The sequence below is a fragment of the Merops nubicus genome, unplaced genomic scaffold (assembly GCF_000691845.1).
Source record: "Merops nubicus isolate BGI_N331 unplaced genomic scaffold, ASM69184v1 scaffold17046, whole genome shotgun sequence".
Taxonomy (NCBI): domain Eukaryota; kingdom Metazoa; phylum Chordata; class Aves; order Coraciiformes; family Meropidae; genus Merops; species Merops nubicus.
Window position 1 is genome coordinate 22,003 of NW_008617096.1, and position 23,836 is coordinate 45,838.

General features: G+C 39.9%; 1 protein-coding gene across 1 annotated transcript in view; it reads left to right on the top strand.

Annotated features, from left to right (window-relative positions):
* ACTN2 (actinin, alpha 2) overlaps positions 1–22,896 on the top strand; it is a 42,287-nt gene extending 19,391 nt beyond the window's left edge. Inside the window, 12 exon segments of the mRNA XM_008943041.1 lie at positions 852–1,082; positions 1,878–2,025; positions 3,552–3,702; positions 8,822–8,930; positions 9,765–9,905; positions 10,295–10,477; positions 11,548–11,682; positions 12,168–12,347; positions 12,714–12,860; positions 20,022–20,087; positions 20,967–21,125; positions 22,382–22,896. Coding sequence (XP_008941289.1) covers positions 852–1,082; positions 1,878–2,025; positions 3,552–3,702; positions 8,822–8,930; positions 9,765–9,905; positions 10,295–10,477; positions 11,548–11,682; positions 12,168–12,347; positions 12,714–12,860; positions 20,022–20,087; positions 20,967–21,125; positions 22,382–22,540 — 1,809 coding nt within the window. The 3' untranslated portion in view covers positions 22,541–22,896.
* The last annotated feature ends 940 nt before the right edge of the window (positions 22,897–23,836 follow it).

Consider the following 23,836-nt stretch of genomic DNA (forward strand, 5'->3'; position numbering starts at 1 on the left):
TCAGGTGACTCCTTTGCCACATACTTTGTGTGTAACCTCCAGCAAGTCATTGAGTCTCATTAGTATGCCAAAAAAGGGTGTTTTGAGGACTGTCATTGATCTGTCCCATGACCAAGCTTGCTGTCTCTGTAATCTCCAAAGACAGCCATCCTTGACCACATGTGGAACATACACGATCCTGTCACTCCAAGCAAGCCCATTGGCTTTGTGTACTGCAGAGCACACCTGGATGGGGTCTGTCAGGGTGTTCACAATCCACCTGAGAACACAGACAGTGAATGAATGAAGAAGGGAGCACATTGTGCTCCTGCTGTCCTTTCTTGTTAAATTGCAAATTTGTTGAGTCAGGTCTATAGAAGTGTAGTGCACAAGTGAGACCTTTGTCTTCAGTGCACAACCTGCAAAACCATACTGAGATCATAGACACAAAGACAGTACATAGTGCTACATTGGCACTTACAGACTTGTGACAGTTGTGTATGACTTGAGTTACTTGGCTGGTGTGTGTCCTGATCTCATAACTATGACTTCTTGAGACACCAAGACCATACTTCTGAAAGTGGCAAGTGATTTTGGATAACTCAGGTTCTGAGTAATTAGGAATTGAGTAATTAATCTTTCTGAAAATTAGGGTATTTCTAGAAATACCTAGAATATCTGGGCAAATAAGTTAAAAAAGTATTGTTCAGCATGGAAACTCTTGTGCTCACTTGCCCTTAAGGCACCAATAGTAACTGAAGCCAATAATATTAAAATGGTGCGAACTTGGTTAGGATTTGTGCATTCAGTATTCTAATGTTTTGGTTGATTTCCTATTGCCTTTCTTTCAATTGTTCATGTGGGTTTGAAAGCTTTTAGAGTGGATTCGCCGGACAATCCCTTGGCTGGAAAATAGGACCCCAGAAAAAACAATGCAGGCTATGCAGAAGAAGTTAGAAGACTTCCGGGACTACCGCCGCAAACACAAACCTCCCAAAGTCCAAGAGAAATGTCAACTGGAGATCAACTTCAACACCCTGCAGACAAAACTGAGAATCAGCAATCGGCCAGCTTTCATGCCATCAGAGGGAAAAATGGTTTCAGTAAGTAAAGGAGACACCAATATTCTGTTATCCTTTCTATCAATGTTCTCACAAAAATTTCAATATGGAGGATTGAAATGCCATTTTAAGTCATCCTCCAAAACTTCGGTTTGTTGCACTGTATCAATATCAAACCACCCTACACATTCCCTTTCATTATAGAATCTTACTTTCTCTTAACCATGCTCCTGCCTCTGAGCCTTTCCCCAATAGCAAATTGTCTTGAGACATGAGATGATACAGAGCTTCCTTTGGAGGTGTTATCAATAATTCTCTGTTAGTGAGGCCAAATATTGTTTATTTAAGCAAAGCTCATAGTGGTTTCACTGACATTTTGATCATCAGACTTTGAGTGACAGATATTGCTCAGTACTACTTTGTAACATTAATTTTTTTTAATTTATGTCTGTGAAGATAAGAATAGTCAGTGCCAGGAATTCTCATCTGTTGATAAGTATTTTGAGTTGACCGTGGGTCAAAACATTTCCTGTGGAATATAGCAAACCTGTTTCTATACTCCTTTGGTTGCTCAGATGTGATAAATGGCACTTTCTGAAAAGGACTGTTGTCCACTCATACACAGACAATAAGGGCCCTGTTACTTCAGTTTCCTACTCACGCCTTTGAGTTTTCAAGGAAGCTCAAAAAACTTTTCTACGATTCTGTGATTTTACAATACCTGCACATAAAAACTTCTCTTTTTGGAGCAAAACTGTGCATGAATTTGAAATCTGCAGATTTGGATAAAAAGAGATTATCATTTCATCCCCTCTCTCCCCTGTATTCTCTTCACAGGATATTGCCGGCGCTTGGCAGAGACTTGAACAAGCTGAGAAAGGCTATGAAGAGTGGCTGCTGAATGAAATACGAAGACTGGAAAGACTTGAACACTTGGCTGAGAAATTTAGACAGAAGGCTTCCACTCATGAGCAGTGGGCATATGGTGAGCAGAGATGGCTTTTAACATTTTCAGTGTTTTAGTGTTCAAATTTGAACCATCATTGTTGGATATTTGCCAGCCAGAAACTTACTCATAAGTAGTCTGGACAGTTTTAGAAACCTAAAATAATAACAGATAAAATTACAGGTTTTGCTGACTTTAGTCATGACCCTAACTTGTAGGCGTGTTGCCAATGAAATATAACTGTAAAGCTCATACTTCTGAGGTAGTGAGTCAAACTTAATGGGAATATTTGGCACTGGAATAGAGGCCATTACTACTAATGGATAGCTATGTATTTGTACACCAGAAATCCAACTAGGAAGTGTGAAATTATTAAGAGTCATTCTGAGTTGTTTATTTGTTCATCATGATGTTTTGAATTGCTCACATAAACTACATGATGATGACAGACTCACTTCTGCTTTGCTCGTACACTGGTTTACACCTCATTTATAGTTCCGGTTTTTAATGGCAACCTAACCTTACATGCAGTTGTAACAGCTATAGGACCATACACTGGCAGACAGTTTTACTGGGGACCATTAAATGTAGATCTGCTCTACCATCCTATTGTTTGCCCTGACAACAGTCTTCCTGCTTCTGCCATGCTTCTGGCTCTTTCCAGCTAAAATCTTTTCACGTTGTGAAAGTAAAGCAGAGTCCATCCCATAACACAGCTGCTGGAAGCATACAAGGCTATAAATGGCTGCCAAGCAGATACTAGAAGGGAAACTACAGTGTTTATCAGCCCTGAGAGCCTATTTTATGAGCATAAACTGCTCATGGTGACAAGTTATGACTGTTACGCAGGGAAAACTTCACAAAAGCTGGTACTAGCAAGAGAGACAATAGTCCCTTCTGGCTCTAGAATTCACAGGGTTGTGTCATGCCATGTGGTGAGCTGCAGTAGCAGCAGCTGTTTGTATAGATTCGGTCGTCCAACACAGGAGCTACTGAGGAGTAATATTTCACTCACTGATTTCCTCTTTGCATCTCTAGCTTTTTGCAAATAGCTTGGCATTTTCCACTTGAAATTCAGTGTTTGATACAAAAGGCAGCCACACCTCAATTTTTTTTTTGAAGTGCTGAAATGCATAAGAAATTGAAGGCAGATTATGAAAAAGAAGCACAGATCATTAGTAAAAATGAAGCTGAGCATAGCAGTGTGATTTCTGCTTCCATACGTCTCCGCTACAAAAGACATATCAGAATAGTTTAGAGCCACAGTTTTTGCCAATATACCATTTTTATGCCAGTTGCTCAAGTGATACTGTAATATTCGCTATTTTAGACCAGCATAAACAGCCTATGCAAAAATCAAGGAATTACTGAGAGATCTTTGAAAATATATGTTTCTTCTAATTAACAGTTTTCCTGACAATCTGCTAGTGATTTCAGTGAGGCTGGAACTTTATCTCATATATGTGATTTTCACCATGCCTCAGTTTTAAAAGTTGTCTAAATTTGCAATTATCCTAACCAACAAATTAGTAAAAAACGACTAATACTTGAATTTCCTCTTTCAGGCAAAGAGCAGATCTTGCTTCAGAAGGATTACGAATCCGCCTCTCTGACAGAAGTCCGCGCCATGCTAAGGAAACATGAAGCTTTTGAGAGCGATTTGGCTGCTCACCAGGACAGGGTGGAACAGATCGCTGCCATTGCCCAGGAGCTGAAGTATGTTCCATTTAAAGGCTTGCAGCTGCTGACATTTAACTTTGCGATAAACTCTTTCCAATGAATTTGATAGTGTCATAGGTACCAGCGTAAGAATTCCAGAGATAGCTTCATAACTATATTATCTGAGCTGGTCACTGAGACCTTTCCCTCATATCCCCCTTACCCTCAACCAAATATAGATATTCAACTGACAAAAATTATTTGAAAACAAACATTTTAAAATGGCCTTAACAGTAATCTTCTAGCATTAGCACTACTGATGAGCCCATTGTGTGTTGATGGGAATTCAGGAGGTGTTTATTTCTCAGTTCATATGGTCTGGTGAGAGGTACTGGCTATGAGTTGTTTAGCACAGAAAATAATTTCATTTACACAAATTACAGATCAAGCATCTTCACTTTAAAGTCAAGTATTTTCCCACAAGTACATTGGTAATTTCAAAAGGCTTCAGATCCCAAAGCTACCTCTATATTAGTGGGTAATGCACTGACTTTTCTGAAGATTTAATTATCACTAGTATAATTTTTTTCACAGTCTCTTCGTATTATATTTGGAAGTGCCATTGTCTCCACTTTACAGAAAGGTCGGTGGGCATATGGAAACTAAATAACTTGCTCCGAGTCACTCAAGCAATCAAGCACACAAGCTCTCCTGTAGGAGAGTAAGAGTTTTCACCCACAGTTCCATCAACTTGGCCACAGGACCAGCATTTGCTCACGCAGCATACTGTGCCCAGAGAAAACACAACCGAGGCTGAGAACAGTTCTACAACACGTCTAGGCTACATCTAGTACATCAACATGTATTGTTGGCAGCAGCTATGTAGGTCAGGGATGTCAAAAGTCAAGGTCCCTGACTGACAGACACCCTTATGGGAGCACAAGTCCTGATTGTTGATGCAGTTACTCTGGCTGAACTCTTTTTATTGGTGGAGCTTGCGTTTGTTTGTGGGAAGGCTGTTGATTCACCCATGTGAAGCACGGTTTTGTCAGCTAAGCTCTGCCCACACTGACAGGACTCTAGTGTCACATACAGATGTCCCAGTTCTGGTAAAGCAGTCTTGGTATATGCACCAAGCTAAGCACATTTGTTTTCGTGACCTTATGCAGTTAACTGCAGTGGGTTTGTACAGTAAATCAGTGGTGCTACTCCTGCTCTCAGCCATTTGGCACATACTTAAATCCATTGCTCACCCGCGGTATAAATATGTAAAGCCAATGGGAACAAATGCATGGTAGTGGTTGAAACAGGAGCCAAGATTAAAATTCTCAGATTTCTGCCCTTGGCTTCAGCTCTCCACGTTTCAATCTCTCACCTTCTTGAGTAGGCAAACCAGTGTTAAAACATAGTCCAATGTCAAGTGTTGAAAACATTCACCCTTTCACTTTGTGAAGGACCACAACTCCTAAACAGCTCCACATTCATTAGCAGTTTAAAAATCAGAGAGTCGTCTAAAAACATAGTTCATACCTGATAGCAGCAGCCCTTACAGTAATTGCATAATTCAAATGGATTTAGAAGAAAAATCCTATTTTTCATGATTATTTGAAGGAAGAAAAGCAAAGCGCAGTGGGCAGTTTTAGTTAGTGTGAAAGAAATCTGAAAAATGCAGAGAATGGAGATTTCACCGAGTGTGTGAGCTCAGGAAACACCTTCTGACACGCCTCGATCTCTGTTGTGGAGTTATTTGTTCCTCTTTCTGCTGAAGAAAGATTCCAAAACACCTAATCATTGTTGATTCAGCTTCAGCTTTACAAGTGATGAGAAACTTTGGGAATGTCGTATACATAGCACAGCATCTGCTTACCAGTGTTTTGAACCCTGTGCCCTTTACCTCTGGGGAGGCCAGTGAACACTGTATCCTGTCTATTTTAGGATTGTCTCTTCTCAGTTGTTTCAGTAATTTGCTGTGTGAAGTTAAACAACTTATTTGTGGCTTGGGCTGCAAAGGTGCTAAAAAGCTATTGCTTCTCCCCATACAATGGGGCTAGAAGTGCCCGAATTTTTCACTGAGACTCAGTAACTCATTTAGGCTTAATGCCCTTGGAGAACACCAAATGAAAGGCCATAAAGTTTTATTATTAGCTGCAAACAAACGGGCAGCTTCTATTTAAATGCTGATTCTAATTATTTAGGGGTAATTCTTCACACAAGGAAATTATGGAGAAAAAATGCTAATTTCTTTATCCATTTGTATTTTTGAAGAAGAATGCTAAGAAATTTACATTGACACCTGCTACAAAGACTATTGGAAATGTGGAGATGTGGAGGGTTGTGGTTTTGTTTTTTTTTTTTTTTTTATCACTGGATCAGGCCTTAACAGTAATCATCATCATCTATGATGATTAGATGTCTAAAATACGAGTTAGTACACCTCTGTGTTTTGTTTTAATCCATCTCTTGGATGCCTAATGTTGCCATTTCAAAGGAGAACAATTGCTGTGTGGTCTTGAACTCTACCAGTTACAGTCTCCTGTCTGTTCTGCTATTTTCTGCTGCAGTAGCTCTTGCATATCCATCAATTTTAGTATGGCAACTTATTTTCAGCCAAGGATACTGAAACACTGCAACACTGATTTGGGGAGTCTTTTTGCTTCTGGAAACCTGGGCTCAAATTGTGCTTACGTGGGTGATTAACATGAGCCTGGTTCTGAAACAGTTCTAAAGTGTGTTGCTCAGCAGGTTATTTTTGTGACACTCTCACTGTTCCTCAAGTGAGCTCAGATGTGAGTGCTGCTCTGGATTAGGACAAAATCTGACTAAATTTAATATTCTTTACAGATAAGATTGAATTGTAAGATCAACAGGAATAGCTTAATGATTTTTAAATTCCAAAGGCTGTAGATTTCAAATAACCAAACAAATAGAAATGACTGTTCTCTTAAAAGTTCTGTAGCTCATGTGCAGCAGTCCTTTGTGTATGCATGATAAGCAAAAATTCTTTTTACAAAACGTGAAATCTAGTTTCCTCACAGCTTCAATGCTGAGAGAGATACAAGGCCCAGAAAGGCAGTGGAGCTACACTGTTTAATGTCACTTGGTGATCTAACTTCTGATTTTTGATCCATGGATGCCCTTTTTTAAATTTGTTGTGATATTATTCTCCTACCTATTTGTCCACAGCACATATCCCTGGAAGAAATAGGATAGCAGAGATCTTATGGGGAATGACTGAACCTCCCTGGTAGAGCTGATGGAGGAAGGTTGCACATTACCTTCCAGGACTTTGACCAGAGCTGTTACAATCAGTCCCTCACTTTCATGGAAGGACACCTGCCCTTATCCCAATTGACAAAAGGAGATAAGAGATCCATAGAAACAAAAGTAACATTTGCAGAACTCTCAGGGTTGTGACCTGGAGTATCTGGAAAAATACCCTGTCCATATTCTGGTATATTAGATTTGATATGCAAAAAGAGACCAGAATACAAATCTCCACATCCCATCCACTTAGTGTCAGCTCACAGCTGACACAGGGACATCATCTAATAATCTCAATTTGCTCTAATGAAAAAAAGCATCTTCCAGCCAAAAACTCATAGCAGCAAAGTTTATCTCAGCCTGTTCCATCCAAAGTTCCATGCCTCTGACTTAATATTTCTTAAAAGATAGATGGCTTTTGTTGCATCCCTTGAAGGCTAACAAAATGTCTTCCTCCAAAGGAGGAAGCAAGTTTTTTGAGTTAAGGAGGCCTCGAGTTGTATAACTTGGTGCCAGCTTGGTTATTTTTAAAAAATTGCTATGGCATTATTTTTACTTGCTTTACCATTCTCCACTTTCAACAGTTGACTGATTGCAGCGTGTCTGAAGCCTCTGTTAGAACAGAATGGTTCACATACTCCTCAGCTTCATGCTGAACCAGATTGCTGTGACTGAGCTCAGCGGAGGAAGCATGAACACTGCTCCTGGCCTGCAGTGCAGCTTCACGGCGGAAAGCTACCTCTGTTCTCATTTTGTCTTCTGTGGTTCTTGAAGTTACTGGCAGAGTGATTTGTACATTCCTCTTGTCAATTCCCTAAAAACGAATGCTGAAAAGAAGGGAACAATGTCTACCTGTATATTATGTTCAAGCCTTAAAGTAAATCTTAGGTTCATATTGCCATGCTGTCACATAATCACAGTCTCTGCAATGTTTAGTACTGGGCAAAGTGTCCTCCAGGAGAAGCCAAGAGCTAAATTCAGTGGATGATGATACACCAATAAAAGTGAGCTTACGAAGTGCCAAGCACATGTATTTTATAATGGTTATGATGCCTGCATCAGAAGCAAGGATATTATCTACCACTGAGATAAAAAAATCAATTTGAGATAGACTCAGTGCAGAATCTCAGGACAGAGCCTTAAAAGGTTATTCCAGTCTTAAGCAGAAAGTAAGTTGCTTTCTGTGAGGATAATATAAGCCTATTAAGCAGGTGGAAAAAGAATGCTAACTGTTACATCCTTCATGGGTGCATGGACTCATGCTGGTGGCATGTGTATGTCTGGAGATCCCTCTTCTCTGAACCAGCCAGTTCTAGGGTGTAGCTCTGTGAGGAGCTCCTGGAGAGGAAGGTGAGAATTGTTCTCTGTGCCCTGGGTCTGGGCAGCCCCTATTAATATTGCCAAGCCTGTGAGAGAGAGTTTATGCTTTGAATGCATCCTGAGGTTTGCTTCTCAGTTAAGTCATTTCAGAGCATATGAAGCTGGAAAGGATAATTGAATTATTTAAAACTAAATGTATATTTCAGACCGATCGATTTAAAACTGTACCAATCTTCAGAAACTTGATGAAGCCCCAGACTGAAGCATTTTGATCTTCAGGAGACCAAATTGCTTATGCCACAGGAATACCGGAGATAAAAATGGTTAGACACCTTAATTGTCTTTCATACTTGGATGTCACAGATGGATACTTGATTTTTCTTGCAACAGAAGTGGCTGATCATGTTCCTGTGTTGTGCTTCTTGAAATACTGAATGTCTAGATCACACTTGTCTATACTGAAACACCTGCTCACCTGGAGGAGAAATATTGGAAAAAAGAGGGAAGAATTGCTGAGGGCTCGTGGAAGTCTGTGGATAATGCAACTGCTCCTGTCTTTCAGAAAATCACAGTTTTTTTCTTCACTCTTTCTTAGTGAACTGGACTACCATGATGCTGCAAGTGTCAATGATAGATGCCAAAAGATATGTGACCAATGGGACAGCCTGGGAACACTTACTCAGAAAAGGAGAGAGGCACTGGAGGTAAATCATGTAACAAATCAGCAGCTCAGCTGAGACAGGGCGTGGGAAATCAACCATTTGTTTCAGATCTGGAAACAGTGCCATTGAGCATCCACTTTTGAATCCAAACAGCAACAAACCTTTTCCTCAGATCTTCATTTCACTTTGGTGTGGTTTCATCTGCAAACATATTGAATTGCTCAGAGCATCTTTGACACTACTCAGCTGCTAAGGGAAGTTCTAAAGCAGCAACAAACGGCACGCGGCTTATAGCACCACTCCTTGGGAATTTGATGTTCAGCAAAGACAACAAAAGCCATTAGGCACTTACCTTTTCCTACTTGTCTGAGCTTAGTCAGGTGAGGTACAGGATAATGGCCAGCACAGGGCTGATATTTTTGGCAGTGAGTATTCCAAAGCACTGAGATACTTTCCAAAGCCTTGTTCCTTAAGAAAAGAGGAGGTCACACATGTGTGCCAAGGTGGAAAGCTATGTCTAACTCTTTCTTTTTATACTTACAAGAAATTACTAAAGCAAGATTACCAGATTTTAATTGATTTGCAGATAGGTCACAATAGCAAAAATACTTAAAGTATCAGTGGTGAAAAAGTAATTTCACCTGTTACCCTTCAAAGGCATACAACCCTTTTAACATGTTGGATATGGGAGTATCTTTAGTGCAATTAGTCCCATTGCCTTGAATGAAAATCCTTAAAGTAGGTGGTGAAATCAGTCAACAATACATTGAATTGCTTTCAAAAAGGTGAGACATGACTTTGTAGGTGAGTGGGTGTGTGTGTGGAGTTTGGTCTTGCCCTAGTAACAAAAGAATGTACCTTTCCCAACCTCTACAGAGGACGGAGAAATTGCTTGAAACAATTGATCAGCTTCATCTGGAATTTGCCAAAAGAGCTGCTCCTTTCAACAACTGGATGGAAGGTGCTATGGAAGACCTACAGGATATGTTTATTGTTCATAGCATAGAGGAAATTCAGGTAAATAATGCTCTATTTTTTGGCTTACAGTCATAGGGAGAACAAGAAAGGAAGCTTTTCTCTATTGGAGAGTACAGCATGTGTAAGAAAATATCTGTCTTGACATTTTCTTTATGACAGGCAATGCCTGCTCTGTTATAAAGAGGGTTCTTCATTTGTATGAAAACATATTCCAAAGATCATGGAAGAAGTGATGGTCCTGATAAAGTCAATGAGAGCTATTTCTTGAAAGTATCTTGAAAGTTTTATTTCCTGTATCTCCAGATACTTGTAGATGGGGTGTTTGAGAAACTGAGAGAAAGGAGCTGTGCTTATTTACAGCAGGTCTTCCAGATATTGGAAAAAAAAATTAAAGTTTTCATGCTTTCCCTCTCTGTTTCTGACTTTAGAGTTTAATCTCTGCACATGATCAATTTAAAGCTACTTTGCCGGAGGCAGATGGTGAAAGACAGGCCATACTGTCAATCCAGAATGAAGTTGAAAAAGTTATTCAGAGTTACAACATGAGAATAAGTGCAACCAATCCTTACAGCACTGTCACTGTGGATGAGATTCGTAGCAAATGGGAAAAGGTAACGTATGCTAAACACATAAAGGACATTGGAACGTAGTACTCTAGGAATACTGAAAATATTTAGAGAACTTTACAATAGATCATAAATTTCCAGAATGAACTTTCTGTAGCATCTTATGCTCTCCTTTGCATTTGCTAGTCTTGCTTTGCAATATCCCTTGCTCCCATCACTCAGGATGACTTATGTACTTTTTGTCGGGGCAAGAGAAGCGTGTGTTTGGGCTAGTGCAGAACTGGTGGCTGACCAGCGGATGGGCCATGAGATACTGTCAAAAAAACCCAGAAAATTATTGTATTCTTTTTCTTAGTATACACATTAGTTCATGTGTCTCCTCTACCCAACTGCTACATTTCACAAATGCTGTAAAAAAATTAGAATCTTTGGGACTGTTAATGTTCTGTCCAATCAAATTGAAATTGGCAATTACCTTAAAAAATCACCGGGGCAGTATTAAAGAGAGGCTCCTGCAGCAATCACACAAACTTTATTTCATTAGGAACTAAGACAGATAATGTCTTATTATTATATGCCCTCAATGTGTTATGAAAGTCCAACCGTAAGGACTAAATTCAGAATCTCCTGGGGCAATCCAAAAGGGTAAGCCCCAAAAAAAAGCATTTGCAGTGTCTTACAGCCCTTCAGACATGGTGGACAGAACACGTCACATGTTATCCTATTGCAGTGGCTGTGCTCCAATAAAATGTTTTGCACTGGCTATTCTTACATTTACTTAGAAATTGAAAAATTACCTGTGTTTCAAAAGAAAAACCGACTAACTGCTCTAATAGCAGTTCAAGTTAAATAATTCTCTTGAACATGAATCCAGCCAGAAGTGAGAATCCCTTCTTGCTCTGTGTAAGTCTCTCTGGCCAGGCTGCCCAAGACCATGTTAGCAATTTCTTATATTAGCACAGAACTGGTAAGTAAAATAGGGATCATGTCTCTGGCTTGTCCTGATACCCACCTTCCGACCAATGAGAAAAATCAGTAACTTACTTGTTCCGTTTGTTTATAAACGATTCATTCCTGCATTCCTACTCACACGTGGTGCTTTCCCACGGCGACAGGTGAAGCAGCTGGTGCCTCAGAGGGATCAATCCTTGCAGGAGGAGCTGGCCCGTCAGCACGCCAACGAGCGCCTGCGCCGCCAGTTTGCTGCTCAGGCTAATGTCATTGGGCCGTGGATCCAGACCAAGATGGAGGTGAGTGCCACGCCCTCATGCAGCAGCTGACAAACAGAATGGTTTATTATTTTTTAGCTCTGCCTTATAGACAGGATAACAGCAATCTCTGTGGTAGTTCACCAGCTGTTTGACCCTGAGGTATTTAGCACCTTCCACAAAAAAATGAGGAAGCTTGTACAAATGGTACCTTGATGGTGAGCAGGAGATGTAGCTTTGGAAAATTACTCACTAAACACTTTTTAGCTTCTGCTTTCTGTAAAGGAATGATGCCAGGATCACTGGAATCTCGATGCAAATTCCAGACTTAAATGTTACATTTCTTTTGAAATGTGTTTTCTACAGTAAAATTTCTCATCTCCGCTGTATGAAGATTTTATTACTATTGCTTCTTAGTGTGAAAATACTACATACTTCTGTGAATGTTTGTCAAATTAGCAAATCTAAAGCTTAAATTCTGTGGGATGGGGTTGTGTGACTGTTTTTTTTTTTTTTTTTTTTGACAGGAAATTGCCCGGAGCTCTATTGAAATGACAGGGCCTTTGGAGGACCAGATGAATCAGCTGAAGCAATATGAGCACAATATCATTAATTATAAACACAACATTGACAAACTAGAAGGAGATCATCAGCTTATACAAGAAGCCCTGGTGTTCGACAACAAGCACACCAATTACACTATGGAGGTAGCCATTTACTCCCTGTTGTACTTGATAGTTTATCCTGCCCTCTTCTGCCAGAGAACTACCTTTCCTGATCTGAAGAGATTGCAGCAGAGGATGGAATTTGGCAGGCTCTCTGATATTCTCATAAGACTTGTTTCCTTTTCACTTATTTTTACTTTTAATGAACAAGAACCCATTTAGAAACCAGTTCCATATTTTTCTGAGGGCGATTTTTACTTTTAATGATCTTTAGTCGTAATATGGACTTAGTGTTATGGAAAGAGTATCACATAAATATTTAGAGCTGATTTTTTGCTTACCATACTTTTTATATGCTTAGAAGAATATATTTGACTCTCTAATAAATGAGTATTTTCTCTCTCATAGCACATCCGTGTTGGGTGGGAGCTCCTGCTTACCACCATTGCTCGAACTATCAATGAGGTTGAGACTCAGATCCTCACAAGAGATGCCAAGGGTATCACCCAGGAACAAATGAACGACTTCAGGGCATCATTCAATCATTTTGACAGGGTACAGTACTCCTGCTTTTTCTCAACTAGCAATACGTATTGTTTGCAAAAGCAAGTTTCTTTTCATTCTAAATGCAAGTCTTTTAAAAAACTGTGAATGCAGTAGCAATGGGCTTTTTTTTGAAAACAGAAAGAAAGATGAGTTAACAAAGAATTTATAGCCTTATGAAAACATAGCATTGTGAAGATATGTTAAAGATTAATTTTTACTCTCTAAATGTAATGTAGAATTGTAGTTTTGCTGATATAGTTGAGTATTTGTTCAAATAACAGGCAGAACAGGATAAATCTGTGTGTTTTGGGAGATAATGTGCCTCTTTATTTTAAGGCAGTGAAGCACATTCAGCCAGCAGCTTCCATCTCATTCAGTTTAGCTGTAATCTGGATTACAGTTTTGTTTTTTTTTTTCTCTTTGAATCACAATTTGCCACCCTAGAAATTAGAAGTAGATTTGTAAGGAGTATAATTAGGGCACCAATAGCTGTCGAGGAAAATCCTTTATTTTTCTGTCTGTAGGTGGGAAATAAGAGGCTGTTTTTTTCAGTTATCTAATCACGGATGATTAAAGAAGTAGGGATGGAAACACTATTGTGAAGAAATTTAATTCAATCCTTTGAATTATGCAGTATTCATGGATACAGGGTTAAAAAGATACCTGTTAATAGACACAAAAGAGAAATATATGCTGACAAAAGTCTGACATTCCCAGTTGGAGAACAATGCATACGTGAGTTAGCTCTGCTGGCTCAGTGCTCACATGAGCCCACCTTCAAGACCAAGTTCACTTGTCAAATACTGAAAAAAGGTCACAATCATGCAGCACCAGGATATTGTCTTTCCCCCAGTGCATATTCCTGTAGTTAGCAGACTGCTTAATCCCCAATTTACATTCTGTTATCACATGAATTGGCTCCTTCAAACCATTTCAGGCTACAGCAAAATGCTGTCTTTCTTTTCACTGGTTTATCCTGCTCTACTCAAAATGGTTACCCATACTTGGATGTGCACTTGATGTGCACCGGATGCTGACGGTCATAATATGCTAAATATTCTTTAGAATCTTTTTAATTTTTTAGAAAGAAAAGCAGAATTGCCAAACCTCTGCTTTCTGAAGAAACACAGAAGCGTAGGAAAGGTTAGCTACACAGGAATCAGGAACATACGTTAGGGAAAATCGTCATGTGAGTCTAGCGCAGCATAATTCCTTTTTGCATTTCCTAAGGAAGCAGAATATACCATCACAGCAGCAGAGATCAGTTTCCTGGGGTGGAAGAGAGTAGCACGCTAAATGGCTTTCCCAATGCACTGGAGCAGATCACTGAGCAATTAGAGCCTATATTAAAAGCAGACAAGAGTGCCAGGCCTGGAAAAATCACACACCAGTATTTGAGAGACCTGATTAAGGGAAACCAGTGACATTGCTCAAAGATTTGACGGTTTGCTAAAGATAAGGAAGCAAGGTGACTGAATCCTAGTGTGCCTTACGCTAGGTGGCCATTTCTGGCATGCCTGTCTATTTGTAGTTCATGGGTGAGTTCTCTGCCTCTCTTGCAGCAAGGCTGGTTCAGTGCCTCAGAAGGTCTTGAAGGGGGAGGCTAAATCGCACAGCAGACGGCCCCGTTGCCGTGGGTGTTACACAGCAAGACTCGGAGGTACCAAAGGTTACGACAGCGCAAGGCTGTAGGAAAGAGGGTGTGGGCTGGGAGAGGCGCTCGGGTCCCACAGCTGCAGGAGAGCTGGGGATGGGCAGAAGCGCTTCCCAGCCCCTAGGTCCTTGCCTGTCCCTGGCTGTCTCTTTCTTCAGGCTGTAATGAGTCGTGGCTTCAGGCCGTGAAGCCTCCTGCCGTCTACTCTGGCTCCTGCTGCAGGAAGGCTGAGTGGCTGGGTCAGAAGCGGGAGGAGATAGCTGCTTCCACAGTTTCTATGGCCTCAACAACCTGGGCCTGGACTGCAAGTTTAGCTGCAGACCCTACCTTCCCCCATGCCAGATATAATCCCAAGGCCTTGAGAAAGAGGCCTGGAAGGATCATGTTAAGGGAGGGACCATTTGGCATATGCCCCCTTTAGTATATTCTCTCCATTGGCATCAAACATGGGGATATCAGTCTAGGACGAATTTTGCACTGACACAGGGCAACAAATATGTTCTTAAGAGCATAATGCAAGTTAAAGAAAGGAAGGTGGTAAGATGTAAACCCACTCAGCTATCAAGCCAGGCTTTCTGTGGGAGACAGGTAGTAGAAACACTGGTAAAAGAAAAGCCTATACGGATTAAATTACACTGTAATTTAATGTGCAGATGTGACTCTATACAGGCCAGAAGGAGACACTGAATGTAAACACTAATGTGAAAAATACTGGCTTTCTCAGATGTAATTAGCAACATATACAATAAGTTTTTTGCACTTAGCAGCATTTCTGAATTTTTAAAAAATACCCTGAAAGAACTGGACTGCTATTCACAGTGATGAATAGCCACCAAAGATCCCCAAAATTAAGCCTGATGAGTAGGCTCTAAATACCTAAGCAGAACAGAATCATTTATGCATGCTATAGCTCTGACTTCTATAGCTCTGACTTCTGTGGCATCTCTCCAATTTAAACCATACCTTAATGTTTGACTCTTTGTGTTGAGGATGCCAGTGAAGTACTAATGTGTAGAGTAACTCCCTTCCCCATTTTAAAGAATGTATTTTGGTACACATAAACGTAGCAACTTTCTATAGAGTGCTTTTAGAAGCAACTGCCTTTGCTTATAAATCTAAGAAAGGAATCCCTGTCTTCCTCTACGAGAAAAATATATATATAAAAAATCTTACAGTTCATAATCCACTATAGGTCTTAATTCTGCAGTTGTTAATCCCTTGGAAAAGGGCTAAGTAATTGGGTGAAGCCATTTGAAATGGTTGCTACATCTTGAATATTTGAAAGAAAAAGAGTCTTTATTTTACACGTGCATTTTTGGGGGCCCACATGCCCCTGATAGTCAAACTGCAGTGAGTAAGTGGGCAGCATGCACATAAGCATTTCAACAGCAGGAAGAGCTGTGTTTCTTTCAGTGCATCCAGCAGCAGAGAGGTGCTGGCTCAGGAAGTGTTACAAGTCGTCCATGGAAAAGGCAAGTGGAGAATACACTGCCTCCCCTGGGACACGGAGGCAGCCCTCTAGGCTCCTGAGTTTCCAGCAGGCGTGCACACAGGCTGGTACCCCAGAGGTTATTCCTGTGGATGCTGCTGCTTACTCACAACTTCTTGCCAGAGGCTGTGCCCGAAGGCTCAGTCTAGTTGTAGGTATAAATATAAATCTTTAGCAGTCCTGCTATATTTCCTTCCTTAATGCGACTGCATAGAGGAAAAAAACAAAAAAAAATAACAGCAAGTAGAACCCAAGGTCTCAGTCACAGAAGCAGTTTAGAGGTGTTCAGAATGGTGCATGGCTCTGTTATGGCATGCAGACAAATTGGGACACCAACACGGACGTGTTGTCAGTCACTAGTTTTGAAGTCTTTTTACGCAGGGATTCCTTTTCCAGACTCAGTATATTTAGTACATTCTGAATGAGATTGCAAAGTATGTGATAAAATATCTGCAGCTGCTCTGCATGTAATATACTAATGGCTGTTAACATATTCTGCTATTGATTTTTTGTGCAAACTACAGATTTTTAAGTAGGAGCTCTGCAGGCAGGACAATAGTGTCATTTCACCCTGTATTTCGCTAACAAAAAACAACAGCTCCCTATTAAAGGAACTACGTGATCAGGCTTATGCAGGTCAATTAGCATTCAGAAAAGTGAAGGACTTATTTAGGAATGGATTACTTTGACTCAGAAGCTCAGTTCTTTTATAAGGGCACATATAAATCACAAAGGGGAAAGAAAAAATTTCTGGGGACTGATGATGAAACACGGAAGGAGATTTCAGTGTTTTAATTTGTATTGGTGGGAAAAGATGAACAAGGCACAGTTATTTATATGCTTGAAAGAACTAATTTCTGTGCTTAATTTCGTTCTGCAAACAATAAAAATAAAGAACCATTTCCCAACGAGAAGGCCCTTACATGGGCTTGGTCTATGCATTAATTGCAGAATTCCATTGTATCCCATGAAACTCTGATTTACTTCAAAGGCAGATGCCTCTTTAGGCCATATATGATGCAGATTTGGAAAGTTCACTACAAGAATGTGAGAACTTGCTAGACAGCATCTGGCACAACTACTTGGACCCTCACTGGGGAGTCCCACTTATTCAGATGGTGGTTTATAAGCTCTAGCACAACTATGGTGCTCCTCTCCAAAAGACAATGGTTCCTTGGTAGATGTGCTGGCCTCTCTCGCTCCCACCTGCCCTTTGCTACCTGTTGCATGACTACTGGTGCCATATGTTCCTGGTTAGGGAGCTCATGCACATGCTGAGCACCAGCCCCCCTGGTGTAGTCAAGTAGCTAACAGTGCTCTACCAACACCTGGCAGAGGAGGTGGAGGGACAGGATTTGGCTTTTAGCTCCCACTTTTACATCATTTTGTTTGCAGTCACACAGTAATAGCTTTAGCTTTAGCGATAAGATAAAATGAGCTGACTTCACTCCTGGTGTGACCTGCCCATGCCTATCTCCAGAATGGTTTTTGAGACTTTCAACCCAGCCTAGGTGAACATTATGAGAATGATTAAAAAAAAATAATTGAATGTGTTAAAGCAGGAATTATCCTATAAAATGGAATATGAAAGGAAAAGAAAACTTCCCTGTGATTACGATTTTTAACTAAATGCTGCTGCAGATTTGCAGCTTTGCTTTATCTCTCATCATTGACTTCCCACTGTTATGTTTCATCTTCCATTTATGGAGCTGGTGGAGTCTGATGCAGAGGGAGTCAGTATAATAACAACATGATATGTCAAAAATGCATGGTGTTATGAACTTAATAAAGCAGCATTTTATCCTATTAGTACATTAAATAAAGCCAGCACATTTGTTAAAACTCCTATAATTCTAGTTATGTGTAACTATATAGAAATTTTCAAAACCAAATTATTAATCTAGCAGGCAAACGTAGCAGACAGAAATTCTTGGGTCTTCTCCAAACTGTCAATCTGTAAAAACAATAAGCGTAATAATTTTTTGTCTTAGAACATCTCTTTAATTGTATTCATGTTAACTCAAACTGAAGTACACCTCTGGCAGGCCACATTTTGTATGAACAGCAAGAAAAAGATGAACCAGTCTATTTTTAAGAAGTTAGTGTGAGTTTCTTGACCTGCAAAATGGAAGAAAATACTCGTTCAAAGCAATCATCCATTTAGATGTGGTATTACTAGAAGCCTGGAATTCAATGGGGCTTTTTTTAACATCAGTTTTCAAAGCAAAACCTTGTTGTACAGACTGTTAAAGAAGACAGATAACTGAAAACATACCCATTATAAATTTACTTTGGATCTAGACAAGAAATCTATTGTTTTTTTCTTCTGCTCTCTTTTGAGATATGCATATTTGTTTAGTAATATTATCAGATCAAGAGTGAAGTAAGAGTAATTGAGTGGGGGAAAAAATATTTTGCCCAGGTTCAGTGATCTTTTTACTGTCTCACATACACTATATGACAATAGAGAATGAAGGAAGCAAATGGCAGTTTAATAGAATAAAAACTGTGCTATAAGGAAAAATATTAAAAAAGCACCTGTACAGGAAGCAGTTTTAATTCTGTAGTTGCAGTAAGGACCCTCTTCCTCTAAGGAAAAAACTAAAGCATGAAAGAGTAGAGGTTGTACACTTTTTAGGTAATCCATTGCAATATGTTGACATTATGTTTCCGCGAGCTTCTGTAAAAACATTGGTTATTCATACAAGAGTAGAAAGTTCTTTACTATTTACTAACCAACTAACCCGATCTATGATTTTTCTTTCTTTCCTTTCACTGTCCCAATGCATGACCTGTGATGGGATGCTAGGATGAATCTGACAATCTACATTCTGATGAATTTAAAGCCTGCCTCATCAGTCTAGGACAGGTTGGAAATGACCTGCAGGTAGAGGAAACTGATATTGTTCTGTTTTCAGATAGGCAAATATAGTAACAGCCAAAGAGATAGTGGGTTTAAACTCCAATGTATTGGTCATAATGCTTTGAAAAGATCCTGCCTCTGGGAAGACAACTGGGTTAGATGGACTGTCAGCATCACTTGGAGATATACTTTTCTATGCATTTGACAAATATTTTTCAGATTGTTTCTTTTACTTGGTTTGAGATGTTTTACTTGGATTTTAGATTTTACTAGGTAACTGCGAGGAGCTCCTATGCTTCTCACAGTCAGACTTTTGGAAATTTCCTTTCCTCTGGCTTAACACAAACTCTCTGCTGCTGTGTCCTTTAGATTGACACACCTCCTCTCCAAACTGCTCCACTGTATCACAACACAGAGGAAACATTTGTTTACCTTCCTACTTTCCCACCATTTCTGTTTACTCAGCAATGCCACAGATACTCATTGCCTGGAAAATGAGCAACATCCTTTTATGCAAGGTCTTCAGCTGACCTTTTTCTAAGTCTTGCAAGTCTCATCCTTTAAGCCAGTATGGACATCTTGCTGCTGTAGGCCAGGTCTGGATAGCCTGCAGTCAGAAAGAAAATCCCTGTATGTATTTCCCTTACATCAGCAGACAGCTCTCTTAGCGGTCCTACCTTAGACTTGGAGTATTGGAAATAGTCAGTGATATGCTAGTTTCAGACTGTTTTTAACTGTACTTTTAGTCCCTAGAGCATCCCATGCACAACCTTTCAAAGACATTTTGTATCAGGGAGGCAGCTGGAGGACCTCCTGAGTTTGACTACTTTAATAACAAAATTTTCTCCTTGCCCTTCTCTTTGTCTTCTCTGGCTGTGTTCTCTGCATTCTTGTCTCCTTCTCTTCTCCCTTATCTCTTCCCTGACCTTTCCTGATGTTACTTGTTGTGGTGATAATGTCTGTTTCCTGTGTGTATTATGTTAGTTACTTCTTCCTCCTTTAAAATTGATGATAATTCTGGTGACCTGCTTGGGCAATATCAATGAATACTGTTCGTACACTGGATCCAATATGCCAATGGTCTAAACTCGTCACCTCTCTGGAATTTACCCTGGATTCTTCAAACCTTCCCTTCTATATTTATTACGTTGTTTTGGTCAATAGAGGAAGAATGGATTGATGGACCATGATGATTTCAGAGCTTGCTTAATTTCAATGGGTTATGATTTGGTATGAATTTTAAGAAACAATGGCAACTGATTCTGCTTGCAGCTCATAACATTAACCCCAGCAACACTAAAGCTTATTTAAATTGATAGAATACTAATAATATAACTTACAGTAAAGATACTAGTTTCTTGTTTCTTTGCTTTTTCTCTATTTTAAATTGGTTAAAAAGGAAGCTAAAAGTAAAACTGGACACTTAAAAGCCATATTCACTGCAGTGCCCTTTGAATTAAGGAACGTTTAAAAGCTGACATTAACAGTTATTAAATTTTTGTTGTTGTTGTTTTCTTTTTCCTTTTTTATCTGCATGAGTAAGAATGTGTTCGATGCTGTTTAATTCTCATAAACTAGTTTTGGGGGTTACATTTTCTTTCCTTCACTTATTTATTCTAAAAATTTCCAGCAAAATTCTCACTTTTTAGTGGAAGAAAGGATTAGTCTTAGTTGAACTGCCCTATATTTGGCATGAAATTTTCAAATTTGTTTCCCTTACTTTTCGGTTCAGTGGGTCTGTAAGTACACTGCTTCTTGGGCTGTTTCACCTCCCTGTGTGGTTTTAGGATGGGGTGGAAAATGAAGAGTTAAAGTAAAACAAATTGAAGAGTCATTGAGGAAGGGTAGGAGGGCGGAGAAGTTGCATAAAGTTAATTGAAAGGTACATACTATGTATTTAAGTCAAAGAATACAATTTTCAATAGCACCGAGTCCTTTTTACAAAAGAGGGGTGGGCATTTAAGATCCCAGATTTCATTGGCTCTGACATTTATGTTCTTAAGTCAGGAAGATGCTTTAAAGACTTTGTAACCTCTCATGAGACACACGGGCTGTGGGCGACTGATATTACGGTGACCGTTTTTTTTTTTGTTTTGGATACTGTGAAAGGGTGAAGCTGAGTTTGCCCGGATCATGTCTCTGGTTGACCCCAATGGGCAAGGAACCGTCACTTTCCAGTCCTTCATTGACTTCATGACCAGAGAAACGGCAGACACAGACACAGCTGAGCAAGTGATAGCTTCCTTCAGAATCCTGGCTTCAGATAAGGTCAGTCATTGTGCTTCTGGCTGGAAGGATTCAATAGGTCTCCTATTTAGCCCTTCTTTGCTGAAAGTCTTATACAAGCCTTTTAGTAATAGTGAAGCTTTGTTTTCAATTTGTAAAGACTCTAGAGAAAGCACTTGCTTTTTCTTCTTGTTTGGAACCGAGACTCTTAGCTAAAATGGGTGCAGAATTCATGGCTAGTTCTGTGTACTCTCATATCTCAAAGAGCCAACATAAAATTAGACATCTTAGACAAGACCTGGACAGTTTGTCTGTGTAACGCATATATTATACATCAAGTTATTTGCACACAGCAGCCTTGATTAGAGGAGAACTCATTCTGCCTTTCTGGCTGTTGTCTGGATGTTCCAGTGCAGAGTTTGGTCCTCTGGAACATGGCCTGGGGCAGTTGCACAAGACTACAGCTAATTATGAGCCATATTGTGACCTGACAGGTCATTCAACAGGGCGATGCAACATGGTGTACTCCTAGGAGGAGGAGGAGGCAGCCTCCTCTTGTTGCTAGGTTGGTGGAGGAAGCTCCCGAATTTGGCATACTTCCCTCCCCATAGCCAGGTCTACTGGTGAGTGGTGTATGAAAATAACAGGGAGGATAATGGCAACAGAGTAGCCTCTGGAGGAGTCCGGGCTGTAAACAGTGCTGCCAGGAAACCAATCCTGTGCTATGGAGAAAGGAGAGATCACAGCACTACAGGTCTATTTGCCCAAACTCGCTCTATCGATTTTCTCATTCTGGCTGTTTGTATTGATTTTGTGATCTCAGTTACTGTGGACCACATTTTGAATTCCAGACGTGTTCTCAGTAGCAATTCCTGTGGCAGGTCAAATTCAAGGTCTCAGAAAAAAAATGGTCTTCATTACGTTGCTTTTAAATAACATCAAGTCTGTTAACAGAGGGTGTCCTTCATATCATAAATGCAAACCATTAAGAGCAATAATGCATCTTTCCTTACAAATAAATTAGGAAGCTGAAACTAACAAGATCTAACTGAAAAGGCATCTGTCCTGTCACTGCAGAAGGGGCAGTAGTGCACTTCAGAGGTACTGACTAGCTGTCCACAGATGAGCTGTATCAGGAGTAGTATGCCCGTGGCTGAACGGTGCTCAGGAGCTAACATACACAGTCACATATCCTGAGACTGGATTTGGACCTAATTAGTCGCAGCTACAGAAAATAAATATATTTTCTGTCTTTAAAGCATATATACTGATTGTGTCAATCCTTTCCCCCCTCCCAGCCTTATATCCTGGCAGATGAGTTACGTCGAGAGCTGCCTCCTGAGCAGGCCCAGTACTGCATCAAGAGGATGCCTCCCTACACCGGCCCGGGTTCTGTTCCTGGGGCTCTGGATTACACCTCTTTTTCGTCAGCACTGTATGGCGAGAGCGACCTCTGATTCTGTAATTGGCCATATTCACGGTAGACACTAAAATACCCACCTTATTGCTCAGATTGCTTCTCAAAAGCTTTGACAAGCTGATTTAAAAATTAGTTTTACAAGTGCAGTAGGTTCCGTCAGTGTAAAGTGCTAGTAACTAAAGTAACTAGTGTGTATTAAAGTGTGCAGCACGCTAGATTTCTGCATTGTTGGTTTTAGGTTGTCTGTCCTATAAAGTGATAGAAAAAATATTAAAAAAAAATCGCAAGATGTTAACTTTGGAAATATCCGTTCAGAAAACAGAATGTAAAACCTAAGAACATTGAAACTCACAAAACATTTCTCCATGTTTCACTGCCATATGTGCTTCTTTTACAATGCTCATAAAATTATGTTAGAAGTCATGCATTTTTCTTTTGTGGAGCAATATTGTTTTCCTCTAATGATTTCTGATTTTATATGCTTCTACTGGTGGAATTTAGTAAAATATTCAATGCAGTTTTTCAGGGAAGAAGTACGTCAACAAAGCAAACTACTTAATTACAAAAATAATCCAAAATGTTATGCTGTTGTCTCTTAAAGATGAGTTTATCGTATTACAGAGTTGTAACATAGGGGGAGAAAGCTGAAAAGCTGATTAAATTGCAGATTTGGAGTTCTGTAAGCAGTACTTTTCTTTTAGGCCTTTAACTTTTACAGCTGAGGGAGTACAGTTTTTATAATCAGAAATGATAAGGAAGCTAATTTCACGTGAGCTGTTTTGTTTTGAAACCCTCATCCTTGTCTATGTTGGAAAGTCTTTGTTTCTCAGTATAAAAAAGCCAGTCCCTTGTTGCATTAGTGGGCAGCGTTCATCTTTATCCCTTATAATGCACAATCCCATCTGAGCAAATGTAGTGTGGTTGTCTTGCAGCTTTCACTGTTCAGTGCTCAAATTTTGGCTTGTCTTGACTTCTGTTGGGTCACAGGCAGTTCTGTCTGTATTACGCTCCTGTGTGCTGTTGTTTACTGTTTTGTTTTTTCCATCTTGAGAAATGAGAGAAGTAAAAGCAGTAACTTTTTTACTTGAATCCTGCTGACACTGAGGAAACGCAATGTAATCAGATAAAACCATTGACAAATGGTGAAGTAAGCTGTGCAGCCCAGTGCTATTAAAGCAATGATGTGCCTATTAAATAAAGTCTGCTTTTCAAAACCTTATGAGACTCTGTCCTTGGCAATCATCTAGTGGTTCTCTCTAAGAACTGGAAACGTTTCTGAGCATTAAAGGAGGTTACAGTCTGCTGAAAGTAAAAGTTCTAAAGAGTATGTAGC